We start from the raw sequence: 15,855 nt of genomic DNA, 5'->3' as shown, positions 1-15,855 counted from the left end.
GGGACTGAAGTGACTCCTTTGCTCCCTCACCCACCTTACAGTGAGAGGATTCCTTCCTTCCCTTCCCTGCTGATGTGATGGCTTCCCAGGACCGAGGGAGCCAGGGGATACAACACAGATGAGGCGGCCACAACTGTCTCTCTCCCAAACCCTTCTTCCTCCTCCCTCCCCACTGTCCTGTCCCCCACGACCACCACCTGAGAAAAGCACATGAGCTCCCTTCAGTGAGTCAGCTCCAGGATTATTCCTGGGACCCCTCCTAAGGCAGCCAAGATCAAGAACAAAAGAGAAGGGCCTCCTGGGTGCCTCTCCATCCCCCCGCCCAGACTGTGTCCTAGACACTCGGAGCCGCTCTCGCACAGCAGCATTTACATCTTTTACAGCACTCCGGCTCTCCTTCTCACGTTTCTCCTCCAGCAAACACCGTGGCCGTTTCAGAGTGTGCCTGGGGGCAGGGCTTGGGGAAGGACTGGGGAATCACAGCTTGAGCAGGGGTTTATGGCTCTGTTTACACTGCAGGGCCATATCTCAGCTCCCTGACTAGCTACAGACCCAAGAGAAACCACCCCTGTATTACTAACCCGTCACTGAACAGGCTGCCGTGGGTCCAGAGAAGAGAGAGCAGGGCATGCCTTGCTGAGTCCCGGCTCTGTGGCAGTGCAAGTTGATTCCTTGGGCGTTTAACCCCGGGCCATCTGCTACAGCTTGCTAGGTGTGAAACACTCCATCCCCCATCCTCCCCTGCCTGCTGCCCCATGCGTTTTCCCCCTGCCCGGGACCGGTGGGGAAAGCCCCATCCGGATGCTCCCAGCTCCTGCCTCCTGCAGTCCCTGTTCCCCCTGTGCTGCCATTTCCCTGTGGTCCCTCTTTATCCACTGGCCTCCAGCTGGAATGTAGGGAACAGCCTGGCAAACCCACCTTGTCGTGCCTGTGGGGGTCAGCAGCCCTGGGTGCTCTCTGAAACAAGCAGCAGCTGCCGTAACCACCAAAAGAAATTCAGAACAGCAGCCTTGACTCTGCAGCTTGCTTTCCCTCGGGTTTCCCATCCTGGCTCTTTCTTAATGCTGCTGGCTCTGTGCGATGTTGTGTAATGAAACACTGACAGACAAGTGTCACCTTCCCGGGCTTTCCAAAACTGAATCCGCCATTTCCTGCCCATGCTTCCAATCTCCAGTCTGTCCTTATTGTATCTTGTGTCTTCTTCTGTTTGGGATCACCTGCAAGCTGTGATCATCAGTAAGGAAGGGGTAATGGAGACTCCTGAGTTTCAGCTCTGTCTGTATTAAGGTATGATCTAAACCAACTCATTTTCAGCTGGACCAGCAACCTGAACTGACTGACAGAGCCCCCCACACTCTTGTACCACCCCAGTGGAGGGTGGGAATGGAGAACCAAGAGGGAGCGAACAGCAGAGGCCAGGCTTAGTGTGGCTTAAACCTCCATGGAGCCACATGCATCACCAGCTCCTGCTGTGATATCTTAATGATTCTGCTGTTTCCTCCTCCATGCTCTGTGCCTTAATTAGTCTTTCCCCCTCCTGAGGGCCAAACTGCTCTTTCTTTTCAATCCTCCTTCCTCGTGCTTTGCTTCTCACACTGTCTTTCTACTGTACACTTCAAAGGCTTTGCTCACTGCATGTCCCTGGTGCTGGGTGCTGGCATCAACTGGTGACACCCCAAAGAAGCCAGGTCTGTCATGAACTCACAGTCATTGAAACGGCTCCAGGCCCTTTGGATCTGGGCAAGGAGCAGTCGTTGGGGAGGAGGGGTGGAAGGATTTTCACCACTTCACCTCTGGGAAGAGTTATTAGTGACACAGGAAAAGCAAGAGGGAAAGCAGCCCCCTCCTCCACCCACCATCCCCAGCGGAGAGCCTGCTGAGGGCAGAGTGCTTTCATGTGCAAGTGGGAGGGAAGGAGAGTGTTAGGGCTTCAGAGGGAAATGCTTTGATCTTGACTTTGAATCTCCTGCAGTTCCCAGCTCTCACCCACCTCTCCCACCTATGGGCAGGACCCCAGAACGTGGCCAACAGTCCTGGTCCTCGCCTGGCACTGTGGTATTGCACTTGGTGCTTCCCATTTAATTCCCACCCTTGTGCCTGGGAGCATCAGGGAACCTTGGGGAGCAAGGGCACAGTGCCAACACCAAGTTCAAACCTTCCCTCCAATCTCACAGAGCCAGAAGGAAGAGGGAACCCAGCTGGACAGAAGCCAAATGGGGAAAGAGCGCTGAGCCGAGCAGAGGAGAGTTGGAGATGGGATCTACTGTCACACTCCACTACCCCAGGGCAGGGGGCGAGCAGACCTGGCCCTCGTGTGCATTACACTGGTTAGTCCTGAACATCACCCAGGTTGGAACTCAATGATTTTAAGGTCATTTCAACCCCAACTATTCTATTCTAAGATGAACTGGGAGGCAGCCACCATTAGAAGAGGGACAGGGAGACAGCACTGAGGTCACTTGGTCCCACCAGGAGGGATCTTAAGTCACAGAGAGAACTGCAATGGGGGCCCTTGGTGTTCTCTACAGAATGGGAAGGAGGTGGCACTGAGGGGTGCTGGAGGAAAGGGAACAACCCCTTTGAGTCACTGAGAGGAAGAGGGTGATAGGGTGTGGAAGAGTCTTAGGAGCCTCCGATATCTTGTCCAACATGGGACCTAGTGGCCTGGCCAGCTCCCCACTTTCGTTGAGAAATTAAACTCCTGTCTGGGCCTTGCCACCAAACTGTCCTAAAGTTCAGGCCATATTCTTCATTCCTCTGTGTTATTCCTCTGTCCTCCCTATCACACAGCTGAAGTCACCTCTGTCAACTGCTCTCACTTGCTGAGGATGATGGACTTGGATGTCCCTGCCCACCAGTTCTCACTTCAGCACAGCTAAATAGATTTTACTCCTTGCATCATCTCCTATAATTCAATCACTCCAGCTCTGTTGAGCCTGGCTGAAAACTCCCTGTAGTTTGTCACTCTCCCTCTCAGAGTGATGTGAGCAGAACTGAACAAAATCATCTGTCTGCTGATGCCCATCATGATTCTGGGGCATGCACAGGCAGGAGGGTGCCTCACAGGACCTTTCTGCGGAGCTCAGTAGCCTGTCTATCTGAGCATCCCTTCCAGGGCTCCAGCACAGGTGTAAGGCAGTGGGCTCAGAGATGGTTTCAGGGGTGGGAATGAGAAGTACCAGACAAAACAAGACTTAGGTCACTCAGTTTGAACAAGTTACTACAAATATTGAGGCAAAGTCCATGTTTTCAATGTCCCTGTTGGGCACAGTCACACCAGAACAACTTGACCTTCCTTTTCCCAAACACTGGTGGGCAGACTGCAGCTTCAGCAACCCTTTTTCTGTTGCCAACTCAGGCTGCAAGCTCTGCTCACTGCTTTTTCCTTGTGGAGCAATGCAAGGCACAAGGGAGAAACTCAGCCAAGACAGCAGACACTTAGGACACTTAGAACCCTCCTGGAAGCCTCCATGCTCTCAGTCCTGCCAGCAATCCCAGCTCCCCTGATTCCCCAGAGGGGTAATAGTGCCTGGATTGGGACTCCTCAGTGCTCTGGAGAGAGAAAGATGGGAAAACCAGAAGCCAGAGCACCAGAAATGGCTTTAAAGGAATGAACATATCAATTATAGACCATAGATTATGGATCATAGAGTGGTTTGGCTCAACCAGTTCCATTTCCAGAGGTGGTTTTGGCAACCGGTCCACAGTCTGACCTGCCTTGAATGGTATTTGGCTGCCCCAGGTACTTCAGCTATACTCCATCCTATCTGAATGGTCTCTTCTAGTACAGTCATGGACAGTGCTGCAGTGGGTAGGGTGCTCTGACCCCCTCTGCTCCTGGAGCTCCCCTGGGTGGGAAAGGAGGTGGGACTGGGGAGATTTCCTGCTGGGGGGGACAACTGAGTGTTTGAACATTGTCTCCACATTTGGCACTGTCTGGATTGTCACATTCCAGTGATAGAGCTAGAGGAAGCCATACCTTATACAAGAACCCAGCACCTTGTCCTTGGGACACCCTTCCTCATGAGGTTCAAACCAACAAGAGTTTTATCTGCTGAGCATGGAGGTTGCTCTTACTCTGGGAGAAGACTCCCTGCCCAAACTTGGAGCAGTAGAACCTGCCTTCCAGCACGGCTGGAAACACGGTACCTTGAGACCATGTGCAGCCCCCATCTCTGTACCTTTGCTCTAGGCCTTGTCTGAGAGAGGATGGGGCTGCAGCAGGCAGGATAAAGCACAACAGGCAGTTTAGCCAGAGCTAAACTGCAAAGGTCTCCATTGCCTACAGTCATGCTGAAGCATCCTGCACCAAATCAGGGAGCACTCTGGTCCCCCACTGAACTCCTCCAAGGAACATAAAAATGCTAACTACTTGTTTATATGCTGGAAGCCGGTGTGTGCAGTCATCTGCATAACAGAACTACCCAGGCTGTCTCTTTGTGTGTTTTCCAGCTCCTATGTTAATCACTGACCCTGCTGACTCTGGCATTTGCCAGTGTCTCACTGCCCTGTGAGCACTGCTTTGCATTTGCAACCAAAGAAGTTAAAAGGATGAAGGATGAGAAGGGGAGCTCAGCAGCTGTGGATATGTACACCAGCCTGCTGGGGAAAAGATCCAGGACTGGCTAGATTTATAGAGTGGAGCTGGCTTTTGAGATACAAAGATTGCCTGAGGAGGTAAAAAGCTCACTATGAGATGGTTTAGGTCTCTTTTCCTTGCACTGTAGCTTTTCTGTGTCCAGTGAGAGTGACCCCTGTGAGCACAGAAGGCTGGGGTTCAGTGTCAGCTGGGCTGGTGTCTCCTAACTGAGGCAGGATGAACTCACAAGTAGCCAGTCCACAACTTCCAGAGAGCCCATCCGGCTGTCAAACCCTCCTCACCCAGCCTCCCCCTTCGCCCCTGGTCTCAGATGTGAAAGAAGAAAAGTGGGGAAAAATGCTCTGGGGTGTGTGCCTGTGGGGGAGATAGGAAAAATGGAAGGTGTGCCTTGATGTGTGCTGTGATGCTTGCTCCCAACCTAACATGGAAGGGAGGGTAGCAGGAAAGAGAACTGGACGCATTTCCCCTCTGTGAAAAGTCCATGTTTAGATTTCTCCCTGAATTGCACAAGAAGCCTGTATGTGGTGTCTCCACAAGTCCTCCTGCCCTCTCATTGCCAGACGCTGCAGCAGAAATGAGTACCACACAGGTTCCCCACAGGTAGTGGCATGTAGTGAAGGAAGGCCTTGCCATCTTTGACATCAGGAGCTACTTTGCGCCCCTTCCTGGGTTGAGGGATTGTGGTGAGTCTCAGACTGGTCCCTAAGGGTAAGCGGAGTTAAAAAAAAACCAGATGCTGTCTGCAACCAGAGCTACACAACAAAAGGAACATGAAGTACTGAGACCAGTTGGTGAAGAGCCCAGCTCTTCCCTGTTGACCAAGTTGTGCCCCCCAACATTAAAACACACCCAGCTCTCACAACCAAGAACAGATAGGCTCCTCAGAGCCCCGTTTTGGGGTGGTGTAGCTTGAGGTGAGGTAGGTCCTGGATGAATCTCTAGGGGTTCTGGACTTGTGAGGATGATGTGGGGTGGAGCTGGCATTGGCAGTTCAGTGATACTGGAGCGAGGTGCCTGGCATGCGGCCTTGTTTGCACAGCCTCATGTGATGATCGAGGGACAGGATGAACCCATTGTATGAGCAGGAGTTAAGGACAGGGAATCTCAGCCTGGGATTAGGCTGGGGAGGCAGCGGGGCAGAGATAGCAGGGTGGAAGGCTCTTCCACAGAGGGCCCAGGTACAGGCAGGCGGATTCAGGCCTGTCGATGAGGCTACCCAGCTGCTGTCACTTGAAGGGCAGCACAGATGAGTTTCATCAGCCCTAGAAGCCTGTGAGTCCCACCAGCCTTGTCTTGCCAGGGAAAGGATGGGCGCCACTTAGGGAGGGCAGAGGAAAGGCTAATTTATCTCCTAGCTAGCATCATGGAGGAAGGACCATGGCCTTGGCAGGAGCGAGTGGGCAAGGGGGTAGACACAGACATGGGCTGTGCCAACCCCGGGGGCCGCAGTGGCACCCACTTGGGAGCTGCCTGCTCTCCCTCGGGACATGAGGGGTGCCCCGAGCAGGCAACCAGATCCCACCCCGCAGCCCCAGTGGGCTCGGTCACTGCGGGCCCGGCCAGGGTACGGGGCAAGAGAATGCTGTGGGGCGGCAGGGTGCCGGGGAGCACGGGGCGCAGCGGGGCAGGGCGGCGGGCCCTTTAAGCGCGGCGGCGGCAGGACAATGGCCATTATCACTTTAGCTTTGGAAGTGACCCCCGGCCCGCTCCGCTTTCATCTGGGCCGGGGCCGCGGGGATGGCCCGCTTCCTGGCGGGGGAGGGGAGGAAGGGGGCAGGCGGGGAGGGGCGGCCCGGCCCGGCTCGGCCCGGCGCCGCACGCGGCCGCCCGCTCCCGAGGGTCACTGCGGGGCTGGCACCGGGGCGGTGGCGGCTCCGTGCCGCTTCCTGCCGCCGCCCTTAAAGGTGTGGGGCGGCCCAGGGCGCGACCCGACCCGCGGAGCCAGGTGAGTGTGGGGCTGGACAGGGCGCCACTCGGGGCTGCGGCTCCTTGACCCCGTGGGCTCCCTCGCCGTGGCGGGCACTTCCCCAGGCGGGCGGGCGCCCTGACCCGCCCTGCCCTCGGTCCCTGCTCGGCAGCTGCCTGGGCACCGGAGACCTCTCTCTCCCCCCACCGCGGGGCTGTTCGCCTTTTTGTCTGTCGGGAGAGGTGAGCGGCCGCCCGTGCTCCCATCCGGGGCTGTCCCCGTCCCCGGGAGGGGGCCGCGGTCGGGAGAGGCGTGAGCGGCCGCGGGGTGGGCGGCGGGAGCGCTCATGGGAGGACGGGGCTGGAGGCTGCTGTCAGGTACCGCTCGCCCTCGAGTTGTCCGTGCCTTGCCCGAGAGACGATCGGAACGAGGCTGAGCTTCGGCCTGGGTTAAAGGAGGGTCTGTGGCTTTTCTCTCTCCAGGAGAGGGTTCCCCCGTGTCTGGGCTTCGGTGGAGATGTGGGTGGTGGCAGATGGAGCAGGCTTCTCCTGCTGCCTGGGCTGGCAGTCCTGCTCACCCACCAGAACCCTCCTGGGATTTCTGGTACGGTGATATTTCTAGCCTAGACAGCTCCTGGAGACTGCCACTTCAGTGCTTCTGTTGTGTGGTTATGGTGGTTCACACCTCCTCCAGAGCCTTTACTGTTGGGATGACCTGAGCGAGCAGCTGGGGCTGGGAAGTGAGGCACCGAGCCCATCTGGGCTGTGATACATGGACACTCCTGCTCCTGTAAAGCAGCAGCATTCCCGGGCAGCTGGGGCTGAAGTGTCCCGGATTCCTGCTGGTGGGAGCGTTTTTGGCTCCGTCTGGGGGAACTTGCACTACTGGATGCCACCAGACCATCAGTTCAGGTGAGGGAACGTGATCTGCAAGTGTTTGCTTATCTGTTACAATGCAAAAGCAGCAAGGTTAGGTAAAACCTCCTTTATCAGCAACTAAAAGCAAAGCTTGTCTTGCCTTCACAGTGCTCAGCTGGGCTGCAGGGACTGAAAGGGGAGGCAGTGACTGCTGCAGGGTGAGGTGGCTGGCTCCAAAAGGGTTTGGCAGGCCATGAAGGAGGACTTGGGCTCTGCAAGCCTTGCAGCTTTCCTGAGGAATGCCTTTGCTTCAGCTCCTCTAGCACATGTTGCTTACTATGGGCTTAGTCAGAATTGCTATAAACTTCTATAAATTTCTGTGAACTCCTAAGGGACAACAATACAGACATGACCTGAAGTGACAACTTCATACTTGCTCAGACCAGGATTTTAGGACAAGTTTATCTCCCCTGCATCACAGCTGTGTCCATTCTGCTATGTTTGTTGTCTCTGATACCTGATGCTCCACAGCTGTGGGAGCAGCTGTAAGAAGGGCTTGGCCTCCAACACGAAGGAGACTCTGGAGGAGTCAGGGACATGGGAAGAGAGGTGATTTGATGAGTAGCTGTGGCCTGACTAAAGGCAAGGGACAGCAGCAGCAGCACAGACTCCCTGTGGTGAAGTAGCCTGGATGTGGCTGTGTGATTTTGTGGCGCCTCATTTAATTCGCTGTTTGGTCATGGCCAGAGGCCGTAGATGCTATGGCAATAATAACATCTGCAGCAAAGTGCAGGTCTGAGACCTGGGAGAAGTCGGGCGGGCCATCTGTTTTACTGCAGGGCTGCTGCTGCTTCTCCTGCCTGGCTCTGCTGTCTCCTTGTCTCTCCACAGAGCTGTGAGTGCGTAGTGATACCTGTGAACCGTTGTAAGAAGGTAGGCTCCAGCTGGGATGTGAATCGAGTAGACTGCAAAGTGATGCCCTGTGTGTTGGGGTGAAAACGTTAGGAGAAAATATAGGAGACTGGGCTCCCTGATTGAGTGCAGTGTTGTGCCTGTGAGAAGTGGCTCAAGAGGAGAGTGGGCTGGCTGGTGGTGGAAGGGTGCTGAGGAGAATTGTGCTGCTGGAGTTGGATCATGGGGTAAGGACTGTGCTGTTGTCATGAAAGCTCCCCGAGTGGTGGGGGCAGAGCCACGTAGGTGTCAAAGAGCTGACAAAGCGTGGGATGCGGGTTTGAGCTTCTGGATTGCCTGAGTGGGAACTGGCATGTGGAGAGAGGGAGGACGGGAGTGGGATGGGCTCAGGCAGGGAAGAGGGCTCTGTGCAGCCTCTGAATTATGCACCCAGTGCTCATGCTCCAGCTGTGCTTTTGGGTTGTCTCCTGCCTGGTAGCTTGTCTAGGAGAAGCCATCCTTGTGAGGCTTCTTTATGGCTGGTGGTGTGTGTCTGCTGAGCAGCAAGTGACATCCAGTGTCAGCTCGAGCAGCAGTAACTGAGGCTTGGGCTGGCTCTGGCCCTTCCTCCCATCCCAGGTTCTGTGACAGCAGTTTTGGTGCATGCAGTGGGGGCGGATGCAGTGCCCTTTTCTGAGGGAAGGGGCAAGCTCCTTGTCTGTTGTTCTGTTGGGCTTAAACACCTTGAGCCAGGTCCCTCTGTGCCCCCATGCAGTGTTCCTCTGTCACGGGTGTCTTTCTGCAGAGGTGACAAACTCTTCTCTTTGGGTGCTGGCAGCGGCACAGTAAAACGACAGGGATGGAGCTTCTGGTGGGAGAGACAGGTGTAGGGGGGAGGCGAGGTGCAGAGCCAGGTATGCAGGGGTAGGAGGTGACCTGGCTTGCCACCCCAGTGGGTGCAGTCACTCCTTAATTTCACCTAGACAGTATCTTTGGAAGCTGTGCGCTCTGTCTGCTGCCCACGGGAGGTCACTGGAGAGCAAGCTGAGCCCATGTCCCTGTCCCAGGTCTGCCTGTGGGGACCCAGGCTTCCTCCTTTGTCTCTGGAAGTGTGGGTGGAGGGGTGAGAAGCATCCTTTCCCCTATCCTTTTCCTTGCCTCTTCCTTGGGGAAGAGCTGGACCTGGACGCCAGGTCCCAGTGGTCTGGAGCTTGCACTGTCTTCATTTCCAGTGACTTTTTTTTTTTTTTTTTCCATCCTTCAGGATGATCCAGCGGCACCAGCTGGTGCAGTCTGTGCTGCAGGAGCTGCAGGAAGCCACCGAATGCTTTGGACTGGAGGGCCTCACCAGTGCGGCGCTGGAGGCGGAGAGAACCCTGTCATCTTTCTCCCTGCCTGGCTATTGTGGGAGGCATTTTCAGGAGGAACTGGAGGTTGACCGGGTGGCCAGGAGCCTCTATCCTGAGGATGCCCCAAGTAACATGCTACCCCTGGTTTGCAAGGGTGAGGGGAACCACCTCTTTGAGGCAGCCAGCGTGCTGCTCTGGGGCAACCCCAGCCTCAGCCTGGAGCTGCAGGTGCGTACAGTGGTGGAGATGTTGCTACACAAGCAATACTACTTGAATGGCATGATTGACTCCAAGGTGATGCTGCAGGCTGCCCGATACTCCCTCTGCACTGAGGAGACCCCAGAGATGACCAGTCTCCCTATGGCCATCCTGGAGGCCATCTTTGATGCTGATATCAAAGCTACCTGTTTTCCTGGCACTTTTGCCAACATGTGGCACGTCTATGCCCTTGCCTCAGTACTGCAGTGTAACATCTACTCTATCTACCCCATGAGCAACTTGAAGATCCGGCCCTATTTCAACCGGCTCATCCGACCCAGGAAGTGTGGCCCGCGAACCTCCACACTTCACATCATGTGGTCAGGGCAGCAGCTCTCCCGGCAGGTCTTCAAAGCACAATACTTTGTGGCTGTGGTTGGCCTGGAAGAGCTAGAACCCACAGTGCCTTCACCAGAGCCTCCTGTGCAGCCCATGAAGACCCTTGAGCTGCTGAACAGTGACCCCCAGCTCACCTACTCCAACCTGCGTGACCGATACAGCATTACCAAGAGCACCTTCTACCGCTGGAAGCGCCAGTCTCGTGAGCACCGCCAGAAAGCAGCTGCCAGGTTTGCAGCTAAACACTTCCTCCAGTCCTGCTTTCAGGAGGGCAATATAATCCCCCTCCAGCGTTTCCGGCAAATGTTTCCAGAAATCTCCCGATCCACATACTACGCCTGGAAGCATGAGATGCAGAGTATGGTCAATGGTGATGCCTCCACTCTGGCTGAGGCCCATGCATTGCAGGAGCTTCACAGGGATGTCCCCAAAAAGGCTGATGTGGATGAGTCAGCAAATTCACGGGGGAGCTTAAGATCACCGAGTCCTTCCCTAGACTCCATCCAAGCAGGAATCTTCATGCAAGGAGCCAAATCCTATCTAGAGAAATGCATTTCCATGAACACTCTGGTGCCTTACCGGTGCTTCAAGCGCAGCTTTCCTGGCATCTCCAGGTCCACTTACTACAACTGGAGAAGAAAAGCCATCAAGGAGAACCCCAACTTCAAACCTCTGCAGGCTCGCTTGGATAACCAGAAGCCTCTAGATATGGGAAAGCCATTCCTGCCGTTGAAGCCCAGCAGTGTGCCTATTAGGAAGAGGCTGAATGGAGACCAGCCAGAACCCAGGAGTCTCCTGCAGCTCAAGCCCTCTCTGTCCTGGAGAAGGCAGCTGCGAGGTGTGGCCAGGAGGCAGGTCCAGCAATGGCGTCTGCCCTTCTGCAAGTACCGCCTGCGCTACCCGTCTCTCTCCTCCACAGCCTACTGGTTTTGGAAGAGTAATTGCCAGGCTGTCGGGCAGCACGACCTGCCCTGGACCAGCTCCGGCCAGCCATTGAACCGTGTGCCTTCCCTAGCACCTCCAAGAACAGAGCCAGGCCTTAAGCCCCAGTGCCACATGGAGGTAGCCACCAAACACGTAGGTAAGCCAGCTCCAGCCATGCCATACAACACCATTTCAGGCTATGCCATGTCGGAGAGAGCCAATAGCCGGATGTTTGTGATGGATGTGATTGCCACTGCCCAGTTCAAGGCACAGGCCAAGCTGTTCCTGCAGCAGCGCTTTGAGTCGAAGACCTTCCCCACCTACAAGGAGTTCAGTGCCCGCTTCCCGCTCACAGCCCGTTCCACCTATTACATGTGGAAGCGTGCTCTGCATGATGGGCTGACGCTCGTGGATGCCTGAATGTGGGTTGCCAGCTGGCTTGGCCACAGCTCCTCTGCTGACATGCCTTTGGTAGGGCACCGGGGCTAGGGCCCTGCTGTAACTTTTGGTCCGGTTTGGTTTTGTTCTGTTCCTAGTCTCTGACTTTCTTTTCTGTGTGGCTCAATCAGGTATGGGAGCATCCTCGCAGTGCCCATTCCCAAAGACAGGAGGAGGCACTGAGCTGCCCCAAAGGAGAGGGGCAATGGGGGTTGTCCTCTCTTTGCTTGGAGGGTGAGCAAGGGAGGCAGTACTGTGCCAGTGTCATGGGATGCTGCTAGGCCTCTTGAGGCAGAGGATGTGAGGGTCTCTCTCCCCCAGGCACTTGCTTAAATGAGTAATATGGATGTGTAGGATGAGTGTGGAGGTGCCCAGCATCCCTTCAGTGAGCAGAACTGTGCTGGCTCAGCCGCATGTAAGGGTGGGAAGTGCTTGGCTTTATGGGAGAAACATCTTTGAATTGGGTTCTAGCCAGCTAAGGACAAAAAATGCTTCACCTGGGGTCTGTAGCAATGCCACCTTGGCTTCCTGGCTTTTAATACTTGCCTCTGGCTGTCTTGATCTTCCCTAGAAGGAGCAGAGGCTGATGGAGGAGGGGACTAGTTTGTGTCTCCACTGAAGTCTGTCTGCTGGGAAAGCCAAGCTAGGAGCTGGTGTCCTTTGCAGGCTCTGGACAAGCTGTCCCTGGCCTTTCTGGTCTTGTAGCAATAACCTTTCACACAGTCCTTCACTTTCTCACAGCTGCCAGCTGCTTTACTTTCTCAGGGTCTCTTCCTGGTGCCTGGGAGGAGACAGAGACCAAACCTTGTGTACCCAGTGTCCCTGCATCCCCTCACCATGCTGCAAGCTGAACACAATGTGTGTCCTTGCAGTGAGGCTAGATGCATATATCTCACTTGTAAGAAACCAAAGCAATAAAGACTCTTCCAATCCTAGTCCTGTGCAGTTTCTCACTCTTGCTTGTGTAATCTCTGGACAAGGCTTCCCCCTCCTTTAAAACTGGCTGATGTGTGGGGAGACCCTGTGCACACTGCAGTCCCTGCTCCTGCGAAGGTCCTCTTCTGCTTCCTGGGTCATGGTGGGGATGATCTGCTTGGTGTGTGCTCTGGAGGCCTGGCAGGAGCCATGCTCTCCCTGGTGAGTGGCCAGGAGTTGCCTCCCAGGCTTAGAAAGCCTGCTAAGCTTTGTCTCTACATCAACCCACAGGAGAAAATGACATTCAGAGTTATCCTGTGGCATTCTTGGGCCCAAGCTATGTGGTGGGGCAGCCCTAGAAGAGCAGTGCTGAGCCAGTGGGGCATCTCTGAAGAAACCGTTTATCTTGTTGTTTTTAGGGTCGGTGGGATCTTGTCACCATCCACCCACCCCAGTGTACCCTATGAAGTCCCAGAGGAGGGGCCTGGGGGCAGTACATGACCCAGGGGGAGAGGAAGCTGCAGAGCAGTGCTGTGTGCTGCTGCAGGGAGCCCTGGCCGCCTGGGCTTTGTGTGTCAGGAAGCAATTGGACTAATTAGCTACACGTGAACTCCTCTAAGGGAGTAAGCTGGTAATTACTGCAGAATGATTAGCCATGTCTCAAAACTGCCAGAGGCTGGAGATAGCTTTCAGTGGCAATGAGGGCTGCAGTAGCAGCTGTGAATGAACACTTGTGACCTTCCCAGAGCATTTATTTCCTTGGCTGAGCAGGGAGGGGAGGGCTTTCTGACCATGGATGTCAGATTCCCCATAACCCCATGCTACTACCCTCTCTGCCTCCTTCCCATTAAACCCCACCTCTCATGCGCAGTACCTGACTCCTAGAGTCCAGCTGTGGACCACTGCTGCCCTGCTGTTGTCCTCATGGATATTTTTGCAGAACTAATTTGCTCTGTAGATCTTCATGTCAGATCTGCCTTTTACACACTGGAGCAATGGCTCAGGCCTTTGCTCATTCCCTGCAGGCAGAGGAGCATCCTGCCTGCTGCAGCAATTCCTGCTGGCAACCCCTCATCAAATCTCCCTGCATTTCCTCCTGTCCCCGTCCCTCTTCAAGGTAGCCCAGTTTCTTTACTCTTCTGTGTTTCCAAATCCTCTTGGTTTTGTCTCATCAACAATGGGACCAAGGCACTTCCTATACCATCCTGTTAGTGAAAATATGGAAGATCAATCCTCATATGGATCCTCAAGGATTTTGCCCTCCAGCCCAACAGATCTTCTAAAATATTAATAACCTGTCAATACCTGTCCTAGCTTTCTTCAACCAGCCCCATCTGTCAGTGTGGCTCCATCCCAGTGACTTGGCCAAGGTGCAGATGCAGTGTTCCCTGCCTTTCTTCTAGTAAGCAAATGAGCTGATGTGTCATACTAATTTAGCACAGTCAACACGTGGGAAACACCAGAGTTGGAGAAAATGCTCAGATATGAAAGCACTTCAGGGAGGAAAAACTTCCATCTTTCTAGCCTAATACTGTCAAGAATTTACTGCCTGTGCCTAGACTTTGGTATATTACTTTGAGGACAGCATTTTGGTAGATACTGCATTTATTTGTGTTCATTTCTCTTTCCCTGGCTTCTGCTTTTGCCCCTCTCCCCATCCCTCCTCCATTACTTCAGTAACCACAGCGCTGGAGAAAGATGGGAGAACTTCAGCAGGATGGACACCTCCTGCCAAACCCAGATGCTTGACAGTAAAGCCCCCAGCACTTCTGCAGCTGCATGAATGTGGGCAGGGAGCCTGCCTGTGCAAGCAGGAAGCACCCCTTGTGAGCAGGCTGCAGCTTTGCCTCTGCAAGGGGCTGTGGCTTCCCAGGTAGATGAAGATGCCAGGAGTGCCACAGGAAGGACACCTAACATCCTGCCCCGGTGGTTTCCACCTCATCCACCTCAGGGCTGACCCCAAGGAGGCGCAGTTTGGCTGGGAGACTGCGGGAGGATCAGTGCCCCAGGGGATCCCTTTGGCCAGGGCCAGGGACCTGCGGGGTCTTGTGTTTCTTTTCTCCTCCACCCTCTCACCTTATCCTTCTGGGAAGAGGAGAGAAATTCAGCATGGACCTATCCCAGCATCCCTCGTCATGCCCCCCCAGCCCTCATCAGTAGCCAGCAGCTGGGGTTTCAGCATGCTGTAGTGCTTGCCAAGGAGTGAATAGTGCAAGCGAAGCTGGAGGAAGCAGGCTCAGATGCATTGGTCGCTCAGATCTGCACTAAGGCACTGGTGCTTTTTTCCTCAGCAGCTTTCTTTCTGGCTGCGTCCCAGAAGGAGGCAGGATGCAAAGGCCAGCCCTGCCCTGGCACAGTCTCTGTTCACCCTGTCCTTAGCTGATTCTGAAGAGAAAGGCCTGCGGGAAGTGCTCACCTGGACATTGCGGAGGTTATGGAAGAAGCCCGAGCTGGAAGGTGACATGTTTTTCACCGCTGGGAAAAGAAACCAAAGCCCATCACACTTCAGACCATGAAGCTTTTTGCTTCTGGCTGACTGAGGAGCACCTCCAGGGCCAGGGATGCAAGGAGGGGATGTTCCGCCATTCACAGGGAGCAGGGCTTGCTTGGTCCCCAAGGTCTTGTCCTCCATACAAGACCGGCATGTGGGACACTTGGCACTTCTTGCAACCCAAAAACTGCCCAGCATGTGAGACAAGAAAGGAGTGTTTGCGCATGGGCACAGGCAGCAGGGCAGGGGATGGGCTTTCTGTTGAGTTTCTGTGTCTGTTTCTTGGTGTCACCAGCTTAGGGCAAGGGCTGGGGGAGTTGGTGGGACAACAGGGGCAGGCAGGGGCATTTGGGGAACAGTGGACAGGAGGACAATGGGATGGGGTTGCTGGGGCCAGAGGGTTGCATGACTGTGTCTGTGCCAGGCAGCACCTGCATTCACAGTGCAGGCACCTGTAGCCAGCTGGTGGGGAGCTCAGTTGTAAATTATGGGCAATGAATTACTCACGAGTGGAGGAGGGGGGTCTTGTTCTGAGATGTATAAAGGGACTCTTTATACATCTCTTGATTATGTTTTAGAAAGCTCCGCGGTGCGGACAAGGACAGCAGGTTGAGGTATACTTGCATTTAAAACATCACAATTTAACCAATCTCGCTCTACCACCAGCTCAGCGAACCACAAATCCTCCCTCTCCAGCCACCAGGAATCCTACTCCATCACCACAGGCCATCTCTGCTCTCCCTGCCTTTCACATCCCCTGCCACAGCTGCAACCTGCCAGGATCCCTGCACTCACTTCTTTCTGGGCTAGACATGTTGTCAGGCCAGGACTGGAGGCTAGCTGTCCTTCACCCAAAACATCTGAGTGCCCCCTGTGCAATCAAGACC

At 54.8% G+C, this 15,855-nt stretch overlaps 1 protein-coding gene across 4 annotated transcripts; it reads left to right on the top strand.

The window, feature by feature from the left end:
• The first annotated feature begins 6,332 nt into the window (after positions 1 to 6,332).
• On the top strand, positions 6,333 to 12,497 carry VRTN (vertebrae development associated). 4 transcript variants are annotated; one of them, XM_057428586.1, is made up of 2 exons: positions 6,333 to 6,545; positions 9,519 to 12,497. In XM_057428586.1, the coding sequence occupies exon 2, from the start codon at positions 9,520 to 9,522 to the stop codon at positions 11,542 to 11,544; it is 2,025 nt and encodes a 674-aa protein (XP_057284569.1). In that variant the 5' UTR covers positions 6,333 to 6,545; position 9,519; the 3' UTR covers positions 11,545 to 12,497. The 4 variants fall into 4 exon arrangements, with proteins under 4 accessions (XP_057284569.1, XP_057284567.1, XP_057284570.1 ...); XM_057428584.1 differs by lacking the exon at positions 6,333 to 6,545 and adding an exon at positions 7,273 to 7,417; XM_057428587.1 differs by lacking the exon at positions 6,333 to 6,545 and adding an exon at positions 8,113 to 8,296.
• Positions 12,498 to 15,855: the final 3,358 nt, after the last annotated feature.

Source organism: Pezoporus wallicus, unplaced genomic scaffold, assembly GCF_028554395.1.
Source record: "Pezoporus wallicus isolate ANWC-B61680 ecotype Strahan unplaced genomic scaffold, APGP_CSIRO_Pwel_v1 contig_3486, whole genome shotgun sequence".
Taxonomy (NCBI): Eukaryota; Metazoa; Chordata; class Aves; order Psittaciformes; family Psittacidae; genus Pezoporus; species Pezoporus wallicus.
The sequence above is the reverse complement of the archived record's forward strand: the minus strand, read 5'-3'. Positions and strand labels throughout refer to the sequence as shown.